The 19,044-nt window shown below is 33.1% G+C and overlaps 1 protein-coding gene across 10 annotated transcripts in view; it reads left to right on the top strand.

The window, feature by feature from the left end:
- SCN1A (sodium voltage-gated channel alpha subunit 1) overlaps nt 1-19,044 on the top strand; it is a 131,402-nt gene that overhangs the window by 80,630 nt on the left and 31,728 nt on the right. For 5 of the 10 annotated variants that reach the window (XM_074337321.1, XM_074337326.1, XM_074337357.1 and 2 more), the window contains 11 exons: nt 882-945; nt 1,484-1,625; nt 2,248-2,454; nt 3,929-4,213; nt 5,188-5,568; nt 6,836-6,968; nt 7,775-8,013; nt 9,309-9,482; nt 10,452-10,808; nt 12,006-12,488; nt 18,586-18,706. In XM_074337321.1, the coding sequence (XP_074193422.1) occupies nt 882-945; nt 1,484-1,625; nt 2,248-2,454; nt 3,929-4,213; nt 5,188-5,568; nt 6,836-6,968; nt 7,775-8,013; nt 9,309-9,482; nt 10,452-10,808; nt 12,006-12,488; nt 18,586-18,706 (2,586 nt within the window). The remainder of the gene's footprint in view (nt 1-881; nt 946-1,483; nt 1,626-2,247; nt 2,455-3,928; nt 4,214-5,187; nt 5,569-6,835; nt 6,969-7,774; nt 8,014-9,308; nt 9,483-10,451; nt 10,809-12,005; nt 12,489-18,585; nt 18,707-19,044) is intronic. The other 5 variants (XM_074337352.1, XM_074337349.1, XM_074337338.1 and 2 more) reach the window with 5 other exon arrangements.

The raw sequence follows: 19,044 nt of genomic DNA, 5'->3' as shown, positions 1-19,044 counted from the left end.
TCAAGGAGAACAATATTTGTAAACAAATAATTGCAATATGGGATAATGGATGTAATAATAATGGAAGTATTACGCTGGTGCAATCGTAATTGTGGTTTAAAAGGTTAAAAATAATTGCAAAAACCGCAATTACTTTTGCACCAACCAATGTATGCATATTACTGGTATCACAGTGAGAGTTCTCAATTTTGCCAATCTTTAGTGTGAAGGAAGTAGAGGTTATCAAGGAGTAATTCACAGAAGTGATACTTCAACTGGATATCGAAAGAATCTAAGGAATTTGCCAGAGACAAAAAGCTTTGAGATAATATATTTACCTACAGTAATTATTTTAGCGTTAGTATTTAAGATTTTTTAAATTTCATTTTAGTAATTGACATGATTTATGCATCCTTTACTATAAGCTGCTTGTGATATATTCTGAAAGTTGGTAGAATATATTATAATTAATTATTAAATATTTATAAGTAATGTTTAAAAATACAGAAAACCAGAAAAGATATAATCCCTTTATTTTGAAATATGTGACTGATTAGAGAAGGCAAAGAAATTCATATTATTCTTACCTATTTTTACAGAGTGACATTTTTGGTTTTTTATGAGGGTGGTAGAAAAACACTGATACTTTTTAAAATATTATTTTAATACTTGTTGTCATCACTAATTTTATATTTACAAACAACAAATGCTTTGTATTATTCAGTGTTTAATCCTCTTAATATCATATCTAGTGTTTGGAGGGAGAAGGGGCAAATACCTGTGTCTTTGAAGCATTTAATGCATTTAAATTACTCAATGAATTCTAAAAGTAGGACCTGATTTTCTTGTACTTTTACAAGGTAATGTGAATTTCATCATATGACTTTCTTTTTTCTAAACAGGATATCATTATTTTCTGGAGGGTGTTTTAGATGCACTACTATGTGGAAATAGCTCTGATGCAGGGTAAGCCAATAATTTGTGTGTGTTTTTGTATGTGTGTATGAACGCACACAATTTTTACTCCATTTTTTTGTGAAAACTAGCAGATAATAGCCAGCTAACTTTATTTATACTAATTTGCTATAATTAAGGTTACTTATAAAGTGATAGATTATTTATATATTATGCAAGCATTTATGTTTTCTAAAACTAGAAGTAACTTTAGCTCTAATGCTGTTTTTCTTAGATGAGTGTATGTGAGCCAAGACTCGTCTCTGGAGGCTCTGTAGTAGGAATAATGAACAAGATATGTTAAAATGCTAATTGTCAACAGAAAATAGATTTGTAAAATATTATTAGAAATGCTATTCAATATTTTAATGATGACATCAAGTAGTTTGTAAAATTATGTTAAGTCAAAGTTGGAAATGTATTACTTACATATTTATCATACTTCTATTTCTTGAAATAGCAAATCATCCTGAGTAGACAATGTTATAAGTATAGCATGCTACCAGAATAAACAGGACTTCTTGCAATACTTTTTTCCCCCTATTTACAGCCAATGTCCAGAAGGATATATGTGTGTGAAAGCTGGTAGAAATCCCAATTATGGCTACACAAGCTTTGATACCTTCAGTTGGGCTTTTTTGTCCCTCTTTCGACTGATGACTCAGGACTTCTGGGAAAATCTTTACCAACTGGTAAGAACCTGCAGAGACACACGCTGCATTTAAGTAGAAGTATGTAAGGAAACCAACTTAGTTATGAAATTCAGACCACAGCATAATATAGCGGAAAAAGCTGAACTTGAAATCAGGAGATTTAAGGTCCTTTATCCTATTAATTCCAACACATATTAAGCATAGTCATGCCAGGGACAGTGATTCTCTCAAAAACCTACTTCCCACTCTTCCCAGGCACAAGTCTTCCCAGACAGAAGACACATCTTTTCCCCATCTAACCCCTCAAGTGTTATCTCTCAGGTGGCAGGTAATGAAAATAAATTAGCAGGTATAGAAAGATGACTTTGGTTTCTTCCTTGACTTTCATCAAAACTCAGGTCTTTGATGGAAATCTCATGGTATTCTACTTTACTCTCTTTTATTCTTGGTAAATTTAAGAATTCCCAACTAGAAATAAGAACGTAAATTTATGAGTTAGGGGAGAAGGTTAAAAAAACAAACCAAGAAGTAGTCGGGGGTGTGACATCATAATTATTGTTTATAATAGGGTCCTATAAGATAAACAAGTAAGTTGAAAGTTGAAGCTACCTGTTAGATAAATAATATTGAAAAACTAATTCTGATGTGTTCTTGCTTCCAGACATTACGTGCTGCTGGCAAAACATACATGATATTTTTTGTGCTCGTCATTTTCTTGGGTTCATTCTATCTGATAAATTTGATCCTGGCTGTGGTGGCCATGGCCTATGAGGAACAGAATCAGGCCACCATGGAAGAAGCAGAACAGAAAGAGGCTGAATTTCAGCAGATGCTTGAACAGCTTAAAAAGCAACAGGAGGCAGCTCAGGTAAATTCATCAAGTCAAATATGTCCTATCTCATGGTATTTTCCTTTTTTATTGTTTTGGTTGTTACAAAATACTGGAGAGAAAGTGAGAGACAGATAATTGTTTGTACTTGAGAGAAGTTGATAGTATGGGGGACTAGTAAAGATTTCCACATTTTGATCATTTATAGATCATTAAGTTTAATTATTCTAAGATGTTTAAGCTATTGACCACAATAGAACTCTCTCATGCTATTAATAAAAAGGAAAATGTGATTTGGGGATCGTCTCAAGTGAAAAACTTTATTGAACGAATATACTGGCATTAGGAGAAAATCCTAAGAAATTATCTTTTCTTACTAAAAAAAAAAGGTTGATTATTATATTTAAAAAGTTCACCTGGTTCTTAGAAGGTAGTCTATTCCTTTCTTTAACCAAAAATACATTGGCTTTAATGTGGTTGCTCAGTTGCCTTTCTTATATAAATAAGAAAGTCATCAAATAATACAGTGTTCTCTGATATAGCAATGTCCAAGAGGCATATGAAAGTTATCAATTTTATAGAGATCAAGTAACCTAAGGATTACTTTTTCTTATAGTGAGGTGTTTGTATGCATAGTACAATAAAATGCCTCTCCTCTCACTTCCATTTTTCTTAACTCTAATAGTTTACCATACAAACCCATTGTCTTTACTGAAGTTGTTTGGAGAATATTAATTTATTTGCAAGAGACACTGTATTTGAGGGTACTCTGTGGACAATAATAATAATAATAAATTGACAACTTAATACCAGTAGAAGCTGTGATCAGAAACGTTGTTTCCATCCCCTGTCCATGTGACGAGCACCAAACAGTGCCGAGCTGAAGAAGCTGGGGATGGTATTTGGAGAACTGAACGCCTTGTCTTGCTTAGCAGAAACTACTGACCCTCCCTTCTCCAGTCTGCTAGATAGAGTATTATGGATGGGAGAGGAAGGAATTTTATCACCTTCCATAATTTTGATTGATAATATTTTGAGAGTATTGGACAGTCAAGTTTCAATAACTGGCAAGAGGACTTCAGCTCTTTACCTCATTCCTTATACGTTTGGATTTGCCCTTACGTACCTCATCAGCTTTTCTTCCATGTCCCAGTTTCTTCTCCAGAGGAAAAAAGACAGTGTTAATTAAATTCCAATTTTTGAGTATATCAAATCCCAAAAAGTAGCACAATTTTCTATTTTTGTTAATGCCTGATGGATCCTTTTGAATATGTTGTCTGTAAAGCGTAATACGCAATCAATGTTAATACAGAGAAAACCAAATTAACTCTGAAAGGCTTCAATTGGTGAAAAGAAAAAATATCTTTCTTACACTTGCAGAGCTTTTTCTATGTAAGATCAGCTTAAGTCAGCTAAATGTATTTTTAAAATGCCATGCAAATAGTTGAGCCATTTTATAAAAAGATAAAAATCTTCTCTAGTGCCGTGCTAAAACCATTTCTCCTCCATGTAGCAGGCAGCAACTATAACTGCCTCAGAACATTCCAGAGAACACAGTGCAGCAGGCGGGCTCTCAGACAGCTCATCTGAAGCCTCCAAATTGAGTTCTAAAAGTGCTAAGGAAAGAAGAAATCGGAGAAAGAAAAGAAAACAGAAAGAGCAGTCTGGTGGGGAAGAGAAAGATGAGGATGAGTTCCATAAATCTGAATCTGAAGACAGCATCAGGAGGAAAGGGTTTCGCTTCTCTATCGAAGGGAATCGCTTGACATATGAAAAGAGGTACTCCTCCCCACACCAGGTACGGTTCCACTGAGTTCAATGACGCATGGATGAAGATTAGAATCCTAAAGACAGGGGGAGAATTCAATCAGACTTATGAATGTTCATCAACTGAATTGACTGCTGTGTTTATCATATTTAAACCTGTTCTTTCTTCACATAGTTATGAGAATATTTTACTCCACATATTTGTAAATTAATGGGTTGGTATAGTTGAGACAACAGTTATAGGTTGAAAGACAGGAGATTGGATTCTCATCCTGACACTGTCTGCTGGTACTTGTAACTAATGACATTAAATCTATCTGGTCCTCAGCCTTTTAAATGAAAAAAATTTTTAATTTAAATTTAAAAAATGGTAATGGGACTAATTGATCCCATTACATCTTTTTGGTGATTTCATGTTGGTTTGTTTTGTTTTGTTTTACCCCCTAACTTTTTAACAGTCACGTGTGTTTCTGAAAATATTAGTCATGGTGCGCTTAATTGAAAAGCTCATCACTCTTAATTTCAAGTTCTAACAACACTGTTCCTTATAGATGAAACAGATATAATAATTAATTTAAGTGATTTTAGAAAGATGGACTAAAACAATTGTGAAGAGCGCTGAAATTCCTTGGAAAGAAAGAGCAAAGAAAAATGTGGCCTTATTATGGCCATGCTGCTGTTTATCAATTGTTTACAATGTCTATAGTAATGTATTAAGGATGTTTACTTTTGAACTTGAAAAACGGTGGTTCAGGGTTTTGTTTTTCGATATCTTTTAGTTGTGATCTATCTCCCTATTCATTAATCTCACAGGCTGCAAACCTCTCTTTTAAAACTAATTTAACTTAATCGAATGCACATAGAGTGAGTGTTGATCAAAAGGGATAAATTACATTCTGTTATGAATGCTGAAATCTCCTTCAACTTAATCTTGCAAAATACATGTAAAATGGCTATATTAATATGCTTTTCCTTTTTTTTTTTTTTTTTGTTTCAAACTGTTAGTCTTTGTTGAGCATCCGTGGCTCCCTATTTTCTCCAAGGAGAAATAGCAGAACGAGCCTTTTCAGCTTTAGAGGGCGAGCAAAGGATGTGGGATCAGAAAATGACTTTGCTGATGATGAGCACAGCACCTTTGAGGATAATGAGAGCCGGAGAGATTCCTTGTTTGTGCCCCGACGACATGGAGAGCGACGCAACAGTAACCTAAGTCAGACCAGTAGGTCGTCCCGGATGCTGGCAATGTTTCCAGCAAATGGGAAGATGCACAGCACTGTGGACTGCAATGGTGTGGTTTCCTTGGTTGGTGGACCTTCGGTTCCTACATCGCCTGTTGGACAGCTTCTGCCAGAGGTGATAATAGATAAGCCAGCTACTGATGACAATGTAAGGAAGTTTTAAATAGTTCAGGCATGGCTGGCCCATTATTGCTGCACCAGCCGGTGTTTCTACAGAATGGAACCCCTTGAGAATGAGTCCTGGATGGTCAAGCTATGAATGCAACTGCATCTTGTAATACCTTTAATAAACTAACCAACTAAAACTTAAAGCCTCAATACTCTCTTGCATAAAACCCGGATGCATTTACTTATTAAACATGCAAAGGATAAATTAGACACAAAAATAAATTACTGCCTGTTGGAGAATTTGCTATATACCCATGCTGAACTTAGATAGCAGGACATCCAAAGCCCTGGTGTAAAAGTAAATGAATGATGTCAATATTTAAGTGTAAAGGGTGTATAATAAATCTTTCCAACAGATTCTTCAATATATCCTTGCTTTAGTTTAGAAGATTTTCAGGAACACTGTGCCTAACTAGATAGAGCTTCATTGTTATCTTAAAATTTCTAGTGCTCATATTTGTCTAACTAAAAACAAAAAAAATGCTGATATAGGTCTTCTCAAAACTAATCTAAATATCTAAATGAAGAGAAACAAATTATAAATACAGACAGGTAAAAGAATTGTCTGTGTACAAAGATATGATATGTGTTTCTGATGTATACCCAGATGAGGAGTTTCTAAACACACGCTGCCTCTTACTAGACTGTTCACTCACCTGGAAGTATATCAGCATGTTGAGGCATGACTAAGTCAGAATTAGATGACTTATTGCTTTGGTACCCTGGATGAAACTGTTGTCCATGCAGCATGTGTGTGTGTGTTTCTTTTTAACATACAGTTTGTGTTGTCAATGACCATCTATGTCTTGTGTCCAGAAAATGAGATGGCAGCTACATGTGTTGTAATCATTTGTATTTCTTTAAAAATAAGTGGCTACCTTCTCAAAATAAAATGCCTTGACCATTAATATGACATTTCAACTTGTTAGTTTTCTACTATTCGTTCCTAAATTAAGGATAATGTGTCTTTCAAGAAATTCATCAACTATATCCAAATTACATCATCTCAGAAAATTATGAAATCAGAAAGAAGGTTAAAAAAACTCAGTTTTTGCTGTATGGCTATATGGTTGACAGTTTGGATATTCCAGGTTAATGATACAATAAGTCAGCAATATCTGCCATCACCAATTAAATATGAAAGTGCATGATGCATGTGTTTCATGAAATTCACTGTGTCACATTTAGTTGTTTGCTTATCATATTACTCAAGTTCATTATTTAATACATTAGCATTTTCTTTACAGGGGACAACCACTGAAACTGAAATGAGGAAAAGAAGGTCAAGTTCTTTCCATGTTTCCATGGACTTTCTAGAAGATCCTTCCCAAAGGCAAAGAGCAATGAGTATAGCCAGCATTTTAACAAATACAGTAGAAGGTTTGTAATAAATTCCATTTCCATTTCAGTTATTTTTATTAAACTTATCTTTTTTGAAGCAAATACCTGTCTTTGTGAGTTGGAAACAGTATATTCTAAAAAGAGTATAAAAGGCCTTATTTAAGAGATTGTTTCATTATACCTACTCATATATTCCAGGAGCTTTTAAAGTTACTTAAATTCAGTGATATTGGAATTCTAATGAATGTTTTCCTGTCTGTGGCAAGTCCTTGAAAATGCAGAATGAGCTTTTCTATTAGGGGTTTCTAATCCCACTAGTCATAGTGATCCTGTTCTGTTCCTTTTAGCTTAGGACTTCCAACATCAACCTAAATACTCTCAAGATTGGAGGAGAAGAGTCGGTTATTTTTGCAAAATAAAAACAAATTAAAAAGGTGATTCTTGGCTCAAGTTGATCCCTCCCCTATCTCTTATAACCTGAGGATGATAACTTAGCCAGACATGAACACAGAATCACACACAGTATCTGCACTTCCCCACCCCTTGTTTCTACTGAGACTTCATTTAAAAGATCATTCACTTACGGCCAAGTGCTGAGCCATATTATCAATGCATTTAAGAAAAAATCTATTCTTTGCTATCTCGGTTTTGTGTGTATTTCTGAAGAAATATCTTTGGGAGTCTAAAGAGTAAATACAGTTTGTTTGTTTTCAAATACAAAAGAGGTTGACTTTGTAGCAAATGGAAAGTGTTGATTACTGAGAAGAAGTCTAGTGGATCTGAAATAAATAAGTATATATGTGTATAAAATATATCTTTTGGTGGTTCTTATTTTTTTAATATAGAGCTTGAAGAATCCAGGCAGAAATGCCCACCATGTTGGTATAAATTTGCCAACATATTCTTAATCTGGGACTGTTCACCATATTGGTTAAAAGTGAAACATATTGTCAACCTTGTTGTTATGGACCCATTTGTTGACCTGGCCATCACCATCTGTATTGTCTTAAATACTCTTTTCATGGCCATGGAACACTATCCAATGACGGATCAGTTCAATCATGTTCTTACAGTAGGAAACTTGGTAAGCATATTGGAAGGTAAATGTGTTCAGTCTTCAAAATTTTTGTTTGAGACACTATTTACATTTAATAGCTTATAGGAGTCTTTCTACTACACTTCCTGCCTCCTGGTTCCCAAAAGATGGGAATTATATTGAGCTGGCTACATCATACTTTTTGCCAACAATAATAGCTCTTAATGTAAAAGCAAAAACTGAGAAAGAGAGCAATAGTCAATACTGGTATTTATAACTTTGTCAATATGCAGAACCAGTTGAAGGACACACTTTTTGAAATGACATTATCACAGTTCCCCTACTTGTAGAAGGTTAAAATAAAATTGTAAACCTTTTTTATTTTGCTTAGTCATCATCACTATAAGCAATAATTTAACATCTCAAAAATGTCTCCAGCTTTTCGCTTCCAAGATCTAGGTAGGACATGGATTGTTTTCTCCAACTATTCTATATCAAAACTATAAAATATTGAAAATCTCCAGTACATTTTCTGTATTATATGATTAGCAAGGCCATTTTTGGTGAAGGTTGCCACTTCTTTCTCTTCTTTGCTTAAAAAACATAAATTATTAAAATGTCAGTTAACTCAACTTGGAATATTAGCTTTTATTTGCTGAAAGAAAGAGGTCTCTAAAGTAATACATGCATTTTCTGTAGTATTTGTTTTGAGGTTTAGGAATTTTGATGGTAAAAAGCAAAACTTATAAAACATCCTGCATTATAGTATTTATATTTTTAAAGCTCTAGTGTTTATACTGTGGAAGTAAATTTATTTTTTCTTGTGCATAACAAATTGATAATAGTAATGCACATATAATAATAATACACGTGTGTAATAACTATCTGATTTGAGAGAAATGAGAATAAGCTTATAGATAAACAAAACAGTTCGTGGGCAAAGTCTCCTCAGTACCTGTGCTGTATAAAGTCCGGAGGAAAGGCAGTTCTATATAATGGGAAGAACACTGATTTAAAATCGATTTGCACTCAAATCCTAGTCTGCCATATTCAAGTTGTATGATATCAGACAAGTCATTGAACCCATGTGAAGTCCTCTTTCCTCATCAGTAAATTAATAATTATAGTACCTATATTAGCCACATGATAAAGTCCTGTGAGGATAAAATGAAATAATCTGTTTGAGAGCCTTTCATCAACTATACATTACTGTACAAATGTAAGCTAGTGATAGAATCATTATGGGGAAAATAGGATAAACATTTCGTTCCAAGAGCAAATACTGTGTCATTCTACTTTTATCATTATCTGATGGAATTAGAGTAATTTTGTTTTGATCTTAGGTTTTCACTGGGATCTTTACAGCAGAAATGTTTCTGAAAGTTATTGCCATGGATCCTTACTATTATTTCCAAGAAGGCTGGAATATCTTTGATGGTTTCATTGTGACGCTTAGCCTGGTAGAACTTGGCCTCTCCAATGTGGAAGGATTATCAGTACTTCGTTCATTTCGATTGGTAAAAAAACAACAACAGCAAAACAACATGTCCACAATCAGGGTTTTTGCATAGCACTGTCATAGGTTTGACCACACAACCATGAGCATTTTAAGTTTTTGTGCAACATTCACATTGCCAAAACCTGTTCGTAAATGGGTAAAATTATCCCCACTTATTTCAAAAACCTTTATTGCAAAAGGCATAGTCATGTAAAGCTTACTATATTTCTCAGTTACCATTCTGACTATTGTTTCTAGAGATGACTATAGTTAATATTTCTGGATCTACGAAAATATTTTTAATGAAAATGTATCACATTTTAGTAGTAACTTGAAAATATAATAGCCCTTTGTAGTGGTAAATGACGACCAGATACAAGATGTACATCCAGAAACTTTTCCTAATTCTACATCTGAAAATACGCTCCTTCCCAAAATCAGAGAAGAGAAATCTCTAGGATTACTTAACATGCCCATTGATTCCCATATATGTTCTTGCAAATCAGGGAAGGAATTATAATTATGGGAAATATTCCAAAATTTTAAATGCAGGCATATCTAGCTATGTCAATGCCCCAAAGGAGCATTAATGAATAATAGACACTTTTCTCCACTTATAGCAGGGTTCACATAAGATTTACTTTGCATACTATTGGTAAATAGTATGTTAGCAGAGATCATTTCCATTCAGATGTTAATATAAGTGTCAGACATGGATGCCTTGGAACCTTCACAAAACAAATTAAGTCCAGTTGGACCCCAAGTTATCATTAAAATTTTACTCCCAGGGAAAATGATCTACATGGTTAATACATGGAAGAACCAGATTCATGCTAGAGGGTGTGAAATTAGCCATGAGCCTGAGGGGTTTTAAGGGCAGGGCAGATGTTGCAACAGTTTCAATATTAATTATCATTTCTTGATAAACAACAATATATGTGATACTTTTAAAGATCACAATAATAATATTAATTTTTTTATTTTCTAGCTTCGAGTTTTCAAGTTGGCAAAATCTTGGCCAACATTAAATATGCTGATAAAGATCATTGGCAATTCAGTGGGGGCTCTGGGTAACCTCACCTTGGTGTTGGCCATCATCGTCTTCATTTTTGCCGTGGTCGGCATGCAGCTGTTTGGTAAGAGCTACAAAGATTGTGTCTGCAAGATTGCCCAAGACTGTAAGCTCCCACGCTGGCACATGAATGACTTCTTCCACTCTTTCCTGATTGTGTTCCGCGTGCTGTGTGGAGAGTGGATAGAGACCATGTGGGACTGCATGGAGGTCGCCGGTCAAGCCATGTGCCTTACTGTCTTCATGATGGTCATGGTCATTGGGAACCTGGTGGTGTGTACCCATTTAAGATATGTATTTCAGAAATAGATTATGAACATGATAGAATGATGAGCATATTATCCAATATGATCCAATACAAAAACTGTAATTAATAATTTAAAAAGTTTCTTACCTTGTATATGCTTATAGTCTCATTTTGACAACACAGCAATATAGCAGAGACCCAACAGCATTTATATTCACCACCACTTTGTCAATCATTTCATCACATTTTATTTGAATGACAATAGAATATTGTATTGAAGACAGGCCTAATAGGATATGTTGGAAACATTTAGAAATGAAAGAGAAGTCTGAAAACAATTTAGAGAAAGCCCAATCTTACTTGCCAGTACAGGACTAAAAAGTGGCATCTTTAAGTGTTCATAGTGATTTTACCATTTCCTTACCCCTTCATGGCAATGGCATTCAGTCTCTCTATGTAATATGACAGATGCATCAGCCAACCTGGAGTAGTCAACTCTCTGATGGCTCTCAGTTAAACAAGGGTTGGCTAATAAAGCCTGAGATTACCCAACTGGAGTAACTGATCTATTCTTCTCTCTTAAGTTTGGAAAATAAATTGCTCTTTATAGTACAGAAATGTATAATATATTCCAAAAGATATGTACATTAATATGCCAGGCTTAGGGAAATATTAGGGATTATTTATAAATAGTTCTAATTAGTCAACAGTGGGGTATGAAAAACATGATAGGTTTGGAAAACAAATTTCAATGCCTATGTTAAGCCCCTAATTCTCATTCTGGGTCATAATTATCATTTTTCAATTAATATTCAATTCAGTATATCTGTTTATCAAAAAATAAACTATAGAATGTATCTAAATTCATAATTACAAACACTAATGATTTCTAAGTCTGTAACTCTTGTATAGCACATACATCAATCTGTTTTCTTCTAATCACACTTTTTTAAACTTAGTTAAACTTTAGGTCAGCTCATTCACATTCTTCATTTTATAAGTGGAAGAACTTGGGACCAACAGAAATCATATATTTGCCCAAGAATCTATAGTGAAGTAGCTATTGAGCCAGATCACAAATTCTAATCACTATGCTCGGGTGTTTCTTTCTCATCTAGTTGTTAGAACTCATAGTTTCTTCTACACTTAGAGGAATAACTGATTTCAATCTGCTCTTCTTTATATTGGAGTAAAATTATAAACATGTTTGTATTATTTTTAAGGTCCTGAACCTCTTTCTGGCCTTGCTTCTAAGCTCATTCAGTGCAGACAACCTTGCAGCCACTGATGATGATAACGAAATGAACAATCTCCAAATTGCTGTGGATAGGATGCACAAGGGAATAGCTTATGTGAAGAGAAAAATATATGAATTTATTCAACAATCCTTCGTAAGAAAACAAAAGATTTTAGATGAAATTAAACCACTTGATGATCTAAACAATAAGAAAGACAGTTGTATGTCCAATCATACAACAGAAATTGGGAAAGATCTTGACTATATTAAAGATGTAAATGGAACCACAAGTGGAATAGGAACTGGCAGCAGTGTTGAAAAATACATTGTTGATGAAAGTGACTACATGTCATTCATAAACAATCCCAGTCTTACTGTGACTGTACCAATTGCTGTAGGAGAGTCTGATTTCGAAAATTTAAACACAGAGGACTTCAGTAGTGAATCAGATCTGGAAGAAAGCAAAGAGGTAAGATTTGTAGTTGTAGGTAGGTATGAATTTATATGTATATACATGTATTATATTGCCTGTATTTATTATTATATATTTTCCATCAATACTTTTTTGCCATCATATAATTTTATGCTACTGAGAAATCAAAGATTTAATCCCAGGGAGATGACTGATAAATTGAAGAATAATGTAATATATGTGTGAATTTTCTCATCTTTATTACTGGATAATTGTTAGATGGTGGTGAATAAATGAATGAATGATCTGAGAAATTATGGAACATCATTTAATTTCATACTTATAATAAAAAGGAATGTGTTATTATTTTAACTTTTCAGATAAGAAAACTAGCTGAGGGAGCTTAAGGTCATAAAACTAATGAGGGATATAGCTGAGAATTGAACTTACAGCCTTTGTTTACAAGTTCTGTATATATTTCATTACATCACATTGGCTCTCTTATATGGAACAGAACTTCGCAACAAGAAATATTCTATGTATACCCTCTAATTAAAATTATATTAGTCTAAAATTGTATTAATCTTTCAGGCTGCCATACAATATGTCATACACTGGGTGGCTTAAACAACCAAAATATATTTTCTCATATTTCTGGAGACTGTAAAGTCCAAGATTAGGTGCTAGCAGGGTCAGTGTCTGGTGAAAGTGCTGTCCTTGGGTTGCAGATGCTGGCTGCTCATTCTGTGCTAACATGGGCTTTTCTGGGTGTGTGCATGTGGAAAAAGACCTCTAATGTCTTTTCCTCTTCGTATAAGAGCATCACCAGTCCTATCAGAATAAGACCCCACCCTTATGATCTCATTTAATTTTTATCACTACCTCACAGACCCTATTTCCAAAACAGTCATATTATGAATTAGGGCTTCAACATATTAATTTTGGGGGAACATAATTCAGTCCATAGCAACTTACTTAGAAATACAAGTATTAAGTTAAAACTCGAATAGATATAAAAGAAAATCCAAAAGAAATCTAGAATGAAGCACCTTCATTTCCCATTTATTGTGGAGAAGTCTTAATAGCTCATTTCTTTTTAGAGCTAAATAATATTCCACTGTCTGGATATACCAAAGTTTATTGATTCATTTACCTACTGAACAACATCTTGGTTGCTTCCAAGTTTTGGCAATTATGAATAAAGCTGCTATAAACATCCACATGCAAATTTCTGTGTAGACATATTTTTCAACTTATTTGGGTAAATACTGAGGGCAATAGCTGTATCATATTGCTGGTAAAAGTTTAGTTTTGTAAGAAATTGCCAAACTGTCTTCCAAAGTGCTTGTACCACTTTGTATCCCATCAGCAATGAATGAGAGTTCCTGTTGCTTCATATCCTTACCAGCTTAGGTTGGTAATATTCTAAATTTTGGACATGTATAGTGGTACCACATTTCACATTGCTGTTTCAATTTGCATTTCCCTGGTGGCATATGGTGTGGAGCATCTTTTTATATGCTTATTTGCCAGCTATATATCTTCTTTAATGAGATGTCAAGGTCTTCGACCCATTTTTAATGATGTTGTTTGTTTTCTTATTGTTGAGTTTTAAGAATTCATTGTATATTTTGATAACAGTCTTTTATTAGCTTTGTTTTTTACAAATATTTTCCCCTAGTCTGTGGTTTGTCTTCTGACTCTCCTGATAGTGCCTTTCACAAAAGCAAAATTTTTCATTTTAATGACATTCAGTTTATCAATTCTCTCTTTTATGGATCACAATTTTGGTATTGTACTTTAAAAGTCTGGGGTGGCCAGTTAGCTCAGTTGGTTACAGCGTGGTACTAATAACACCAAGGTTGGTGGCTTGATCCTCACATGGGCCACTGTAAGCTGTGCCTTCCTTAAAAAAAAAAAAAAAAATTAGTTAATTAAATTAAATTAAAGTCATTGCCTTGCCCAAGATCATCTACATTTTCTCTTATGTTATCTTGTAGGACTTTTATAGTTTTGCAATTTTACATTAGATCTGTGATCCATTTTGAGCTAATTCTTGTGAGGGTGTAAAGTCTGTATCTAGATTTATTTTTATTATTATTATTATTATTATTATTATTATTATTTTTGCTTGTGTTAATGTTCAATTGTTCCAGCACCACTTGTTGGAAAAGACTATTTTTGCTCCATTCTATTACCCTTTGCTCCTTTATCAAAGATCAGTTGACTATATTTATGTAGGTTTATTATTGGGCTCTCTGTTCTGTTCTATTGATCTATCTGTCTGTTCTTTCACCAGTATCATACTGTCTTGATTACTATACCTTTATATTAAGTCTTGAAGGCAGGTAGTGTCAGCCCTCCAATTTTGTTCTCCGTCAACATTGTGCTGCCTATTCTGGGTGTTTTGTCTCTCTTCATAAATTTTAGAATCAGCTTGTCAATACCCACAAAATGGCTTGCTGGGATTTTAATTGAAACTGCTTTCATCTATAGATCAATATAGGTCAAGTTGGGAACCACTGACATTTTGACAATATTTTATCCTTAAATGTAGAAGGTCTCTCCATGTATTTAGTTCTCTGATTTCTTTCATCAGTGTTTTGCAGTTTTCCTCAAATGGATCTTGTACATATTAGATTTATATCACAGTATGTTATTTTGGGGCATGCTAATGTACATGGTATTATTTATTTAATTTCAAATTCCACTTGTTAAATGTTTGTATATATGCAAATGATTTAATTTTGTATATTAACTTTGTGTCCTGCAACCTTGCTGTAATCACTTATTAGTTCCAGGAGGATTGTCAGTTCTTTTGAAACAAACAATTAGTCATCTGCCAACAAAGACAGTTTTATTTCTTCCTTCTCAAAAACCTTTTATTTCCTTTTCCTGTCTTATTGCATTAGCTAAGACTTCCAGTATGATATTGAAAAGGAGTGGTGCAGAGAAACATACTTTCCTTCTTCCTGATCTTAGTGGGAAAGCTTTTAGCTTCTCACTATTAAGTATGATGTTAGTTGTAGTTTGTTTGTAGATATTTTTTATCAAGATGAGGAAGTTTCTCTCTATTTCTAGTTTACTGGGAGTTCTTATCATGAAGGGGTGTTGGATTTGTCAAATGCTTTCTAGCCTCATGTAATGGTACTCCCCAACCTTCCCCATTTAAGTACACTCATCTTTTGTTTCCTAAGATTCCCCATGCTTTATCAAGCACTGTTCTTTTTACTTGTTCTCTCTGTCTGGAATACTCTTTTACCCCCCTCTTCTTCACCTGACTCACCCCCACCCAACTCATTTTTCTGGTCCCAAATGTCACTTTCTTTTAACCTGCCCTTCCTAGACTGAGTTACGTGGGGCTCTCAAGATATCCTGAACTAACCCTATTACAGTGTATGGTAATTGCTTGCTTATCTGTATCTTCCATCTGATTGGAAACCCATTAATTCAGGTACTAGTTCTATTGTATTGACTATTTTATTTTTCAGGACCTAATTTGGATGATGGGTTTGCACTAATATTTTTGGTAGTTGAAAAGGCCAAATATTAATAATTATACATATTACAAACTATACAATATTGTTATGAAAATTGTTACTATTTATCCAGTGAACACATGTTAAGCATTTTCCATGTGTTATCTTGTTTGATCATTATAACAACTATGTGAAATAAGAACCATTTTACAAATTAGAAATTAAAGCTAAAGGAATCAGGATAATTGCCTAAAATCCATAAAACCAGTAATTGTGATTCAAACCCAAGCTTGTCTGACTCAAAACAGAACTCTTAAACCTTTCATCATACAGTCCCCCTAGCCAGTAGACACTTATTAAATATTTGTTAAATATAAGTTATTTAACATTAAAAATTAACGTCAAAATAACACTAGAGACTCTATGCTCAATTCAGCAAAATGAATTTAACAATGAAAACTATTCATTTGGTTTACAATTTTGGTTCTAGCTTGGGAATTATAATTTTGCAGATTGTTTTGTGTGTAATTTATTTGCATTACAGTAATTTTTCTGTTGGTCCAATATGTGATGAGATATTATGTTTCTTATAATTTAATATTTAGTAAATATGAGTAACCCACTGAAGATTATCCTTCCAACATTCAAATTGATAAAGAAATCATCTGGATTTTAGGGATGATATGGGAATTAATGAGTTAATATTTGACTTTTCTAACTGCTCTGTGAAAGTGTTAAATCTCAGTACAGTGTCTTTTCCTTTGATATTATATTGGTGCTTTATTGAGTCTTTAATAGAGGTCATTTTAATTTTTAATATGCTCAGTGTACATTAGAAATATTTACTAATGCACACTGTACACGATGAAATGTTAATATTTTGGGGGTTGTAGAGCATCTCATTTATGTATGGTTTAAGATACAGATATCTTAAATACATATATAACAGTAGTAAAATGTTCACCTTTAAAATAATGCATGCCTAGCCTAGCTTTAAAAAATAAGCTTTTTTTCAAAATTAAAAAATGTATATGTGTACATGTATGTATCCATTACTATTCTGTACTCTTTTGACCCAGATTTATTTTTAATATATTTTTATCAAGTTTTATAAGTTGAACTATTAAACTCTGTAATAATCTCCCTGTAACAAACCAATTCTAAAATAAAAGCATGAACGCCCTAGGATCAAATCAGAGTACAAAAAAAAAAAAAAACACTTAATCATTTACTCTTAAAAAATATTGTTAAGTATTTTATTTGCTTTACTTCACGTTCAAGGTGAAAATCATTTGCTTCATTAGAGAACATTTTTAAAAAGAAGAAATGCTGCATAAAGACACTGAGAAGGAAAAATGTTCTTGCCATTAAGGTTATAGTTATTAAGTGGTTATTAAATGTCCTGCCATACAAGGCAAAGTGGATACTTCAAGTATGATGAGGTCCCTGGATTCTCTGGCTCACTTATTAAGTCAACCTGCCAAAATATATAGACAATAAAAATCAGTGTAGAATTTAGCTATTGAGAATCATGTGTGAAAATATACATATTTTCAAATGAACTAGCTCATTTTGGAAGTTAATAAATTAAAGGTTGATTAATGGTTTGGTAAACATTAAAATTGATTTTTTAAAAAGTCTATTAATCTCAAAAACCACAAGAACCAATTTTTTTATTATGTGAATGGTGAATTTCAAAATTAAATTTTAATTTAAGAAGAAAAAAGGAACAATTAATTGACCTTATTGGTTTCAAAATCAATAAAATACTTGTTTAAGAATGTTTAAGTTTTGCTCTTATCTGTCCAATTTCTTTAATATTTTATCTGAATTTATATCTCATGTACTAATGTAGAAATGGACTCTTTCCACACATCTGAAAAATTTCCCCTTCCCTTTTTGAGTAATAGTGTTATTATTCCAATCAAATAAAAATCTCAGAGCTATATCATCTTTGATTTCAACAGTGAGATATATAAGAATATATTGGTAAAAATATACTGGTTGTGAGGGTTTTAATAACAGTCTTTTAGCCTGTGATAAAACAGAAAATTAAATGAGAACATGGTGATTTGAATAACATAAATAATAAATGTAAATATGGTGTGAATGTATATTATCTCAAAAATTATATTTACAGAAAATTCTTATTTTCAAGTGGCCTTGGTATATTTATATAAATTAACAATATACTGGATCTCAAAGTAAACCTCAATAAATTCAAAACAGCAGCCACTGTATGGGGTTTTTATCTCAATAAATTCAAAATAGAAGACAGCATATAGGGTTATCACAATGCAGTTAAACTAGAAATTAATAGTAAAATGATAGAAAATATTCTAACCACTTGAAAATTTAGAGATTTTTCTCCTAAACAAATGTTGAGGCTTCTCTAATTCATGGGGACAGTGATTTGCTTAGTGTGTGTTTCTGATGGCTATGTATAACCTCATAACATAAAAATCTGATTTCATACTTACATTGTGAATTACGGTAAAGGAGTTAACATAGACAATTTCTTTATTTCCTCTTCTTATTCAATCCCTCTTTTGCCCTAAAATCTCTTCATTCCAAGAAGTTCAAAATCAGTTCAGAGTACTAATCTTTTCTTGCTGGGCTATTTATTAGTTACCAAAATGAAAATGATTTACTTTTTATGTCCATCTCATGCACAGAAACTTAATGAAAGCACTAGCTCATCAGAAGGCAGCACTGTAGACATCGGTGCGCCTGCTGAAGAACAGCCTGTACTGGAACCTGAGGAAGCCCTTGAACCTGAAGCCTGTTTCACTGAAGGTAAAGAAAATGACCATGATGTTAACCTTCCATTTGTAGAGTGCAGGTTTTTTTAGCTATTGATCATCCAAAATGCACCACTCATAGTAGACTAGAACTTTGTAGTAGATCTAATTCAAGTATTACCTCTAATATGCTGATGTATTTAAAATCTATTATGTTTTTGGTTATCTCTGCCCATTATGTGTAAGGGATCATAAACATGGAGAAAAATATTTTAATATAATCAGAACTAGTGACTAATTTATCATTTTAAAAATAAAATAGTAATTTCACAAGTTGGAATTAAAACACTAGTCAAAATTCTTATACACAGAATTTGCCTTTAAAATAACTTT

This window comes from Rhinolophus sinicus, linkage group LG01 (assembly GCF_036562045.2).
Source record: "Rhinolophus sinicus isolate RSC01 linkage group LG01, ASM3656204v1, whole genome shotgun sequence".
NCBI classification, from domain to species: domain Eukaryota; kingdom Metazoa; phylum Chordata; class Mammalia; order Chiroptera; family Rhinolophidae; genus Rhinolophus; species Rhinolophus sinicus.
This window is presented reverse-complemented; position numbering and strand designations above follow the sequence as displayed.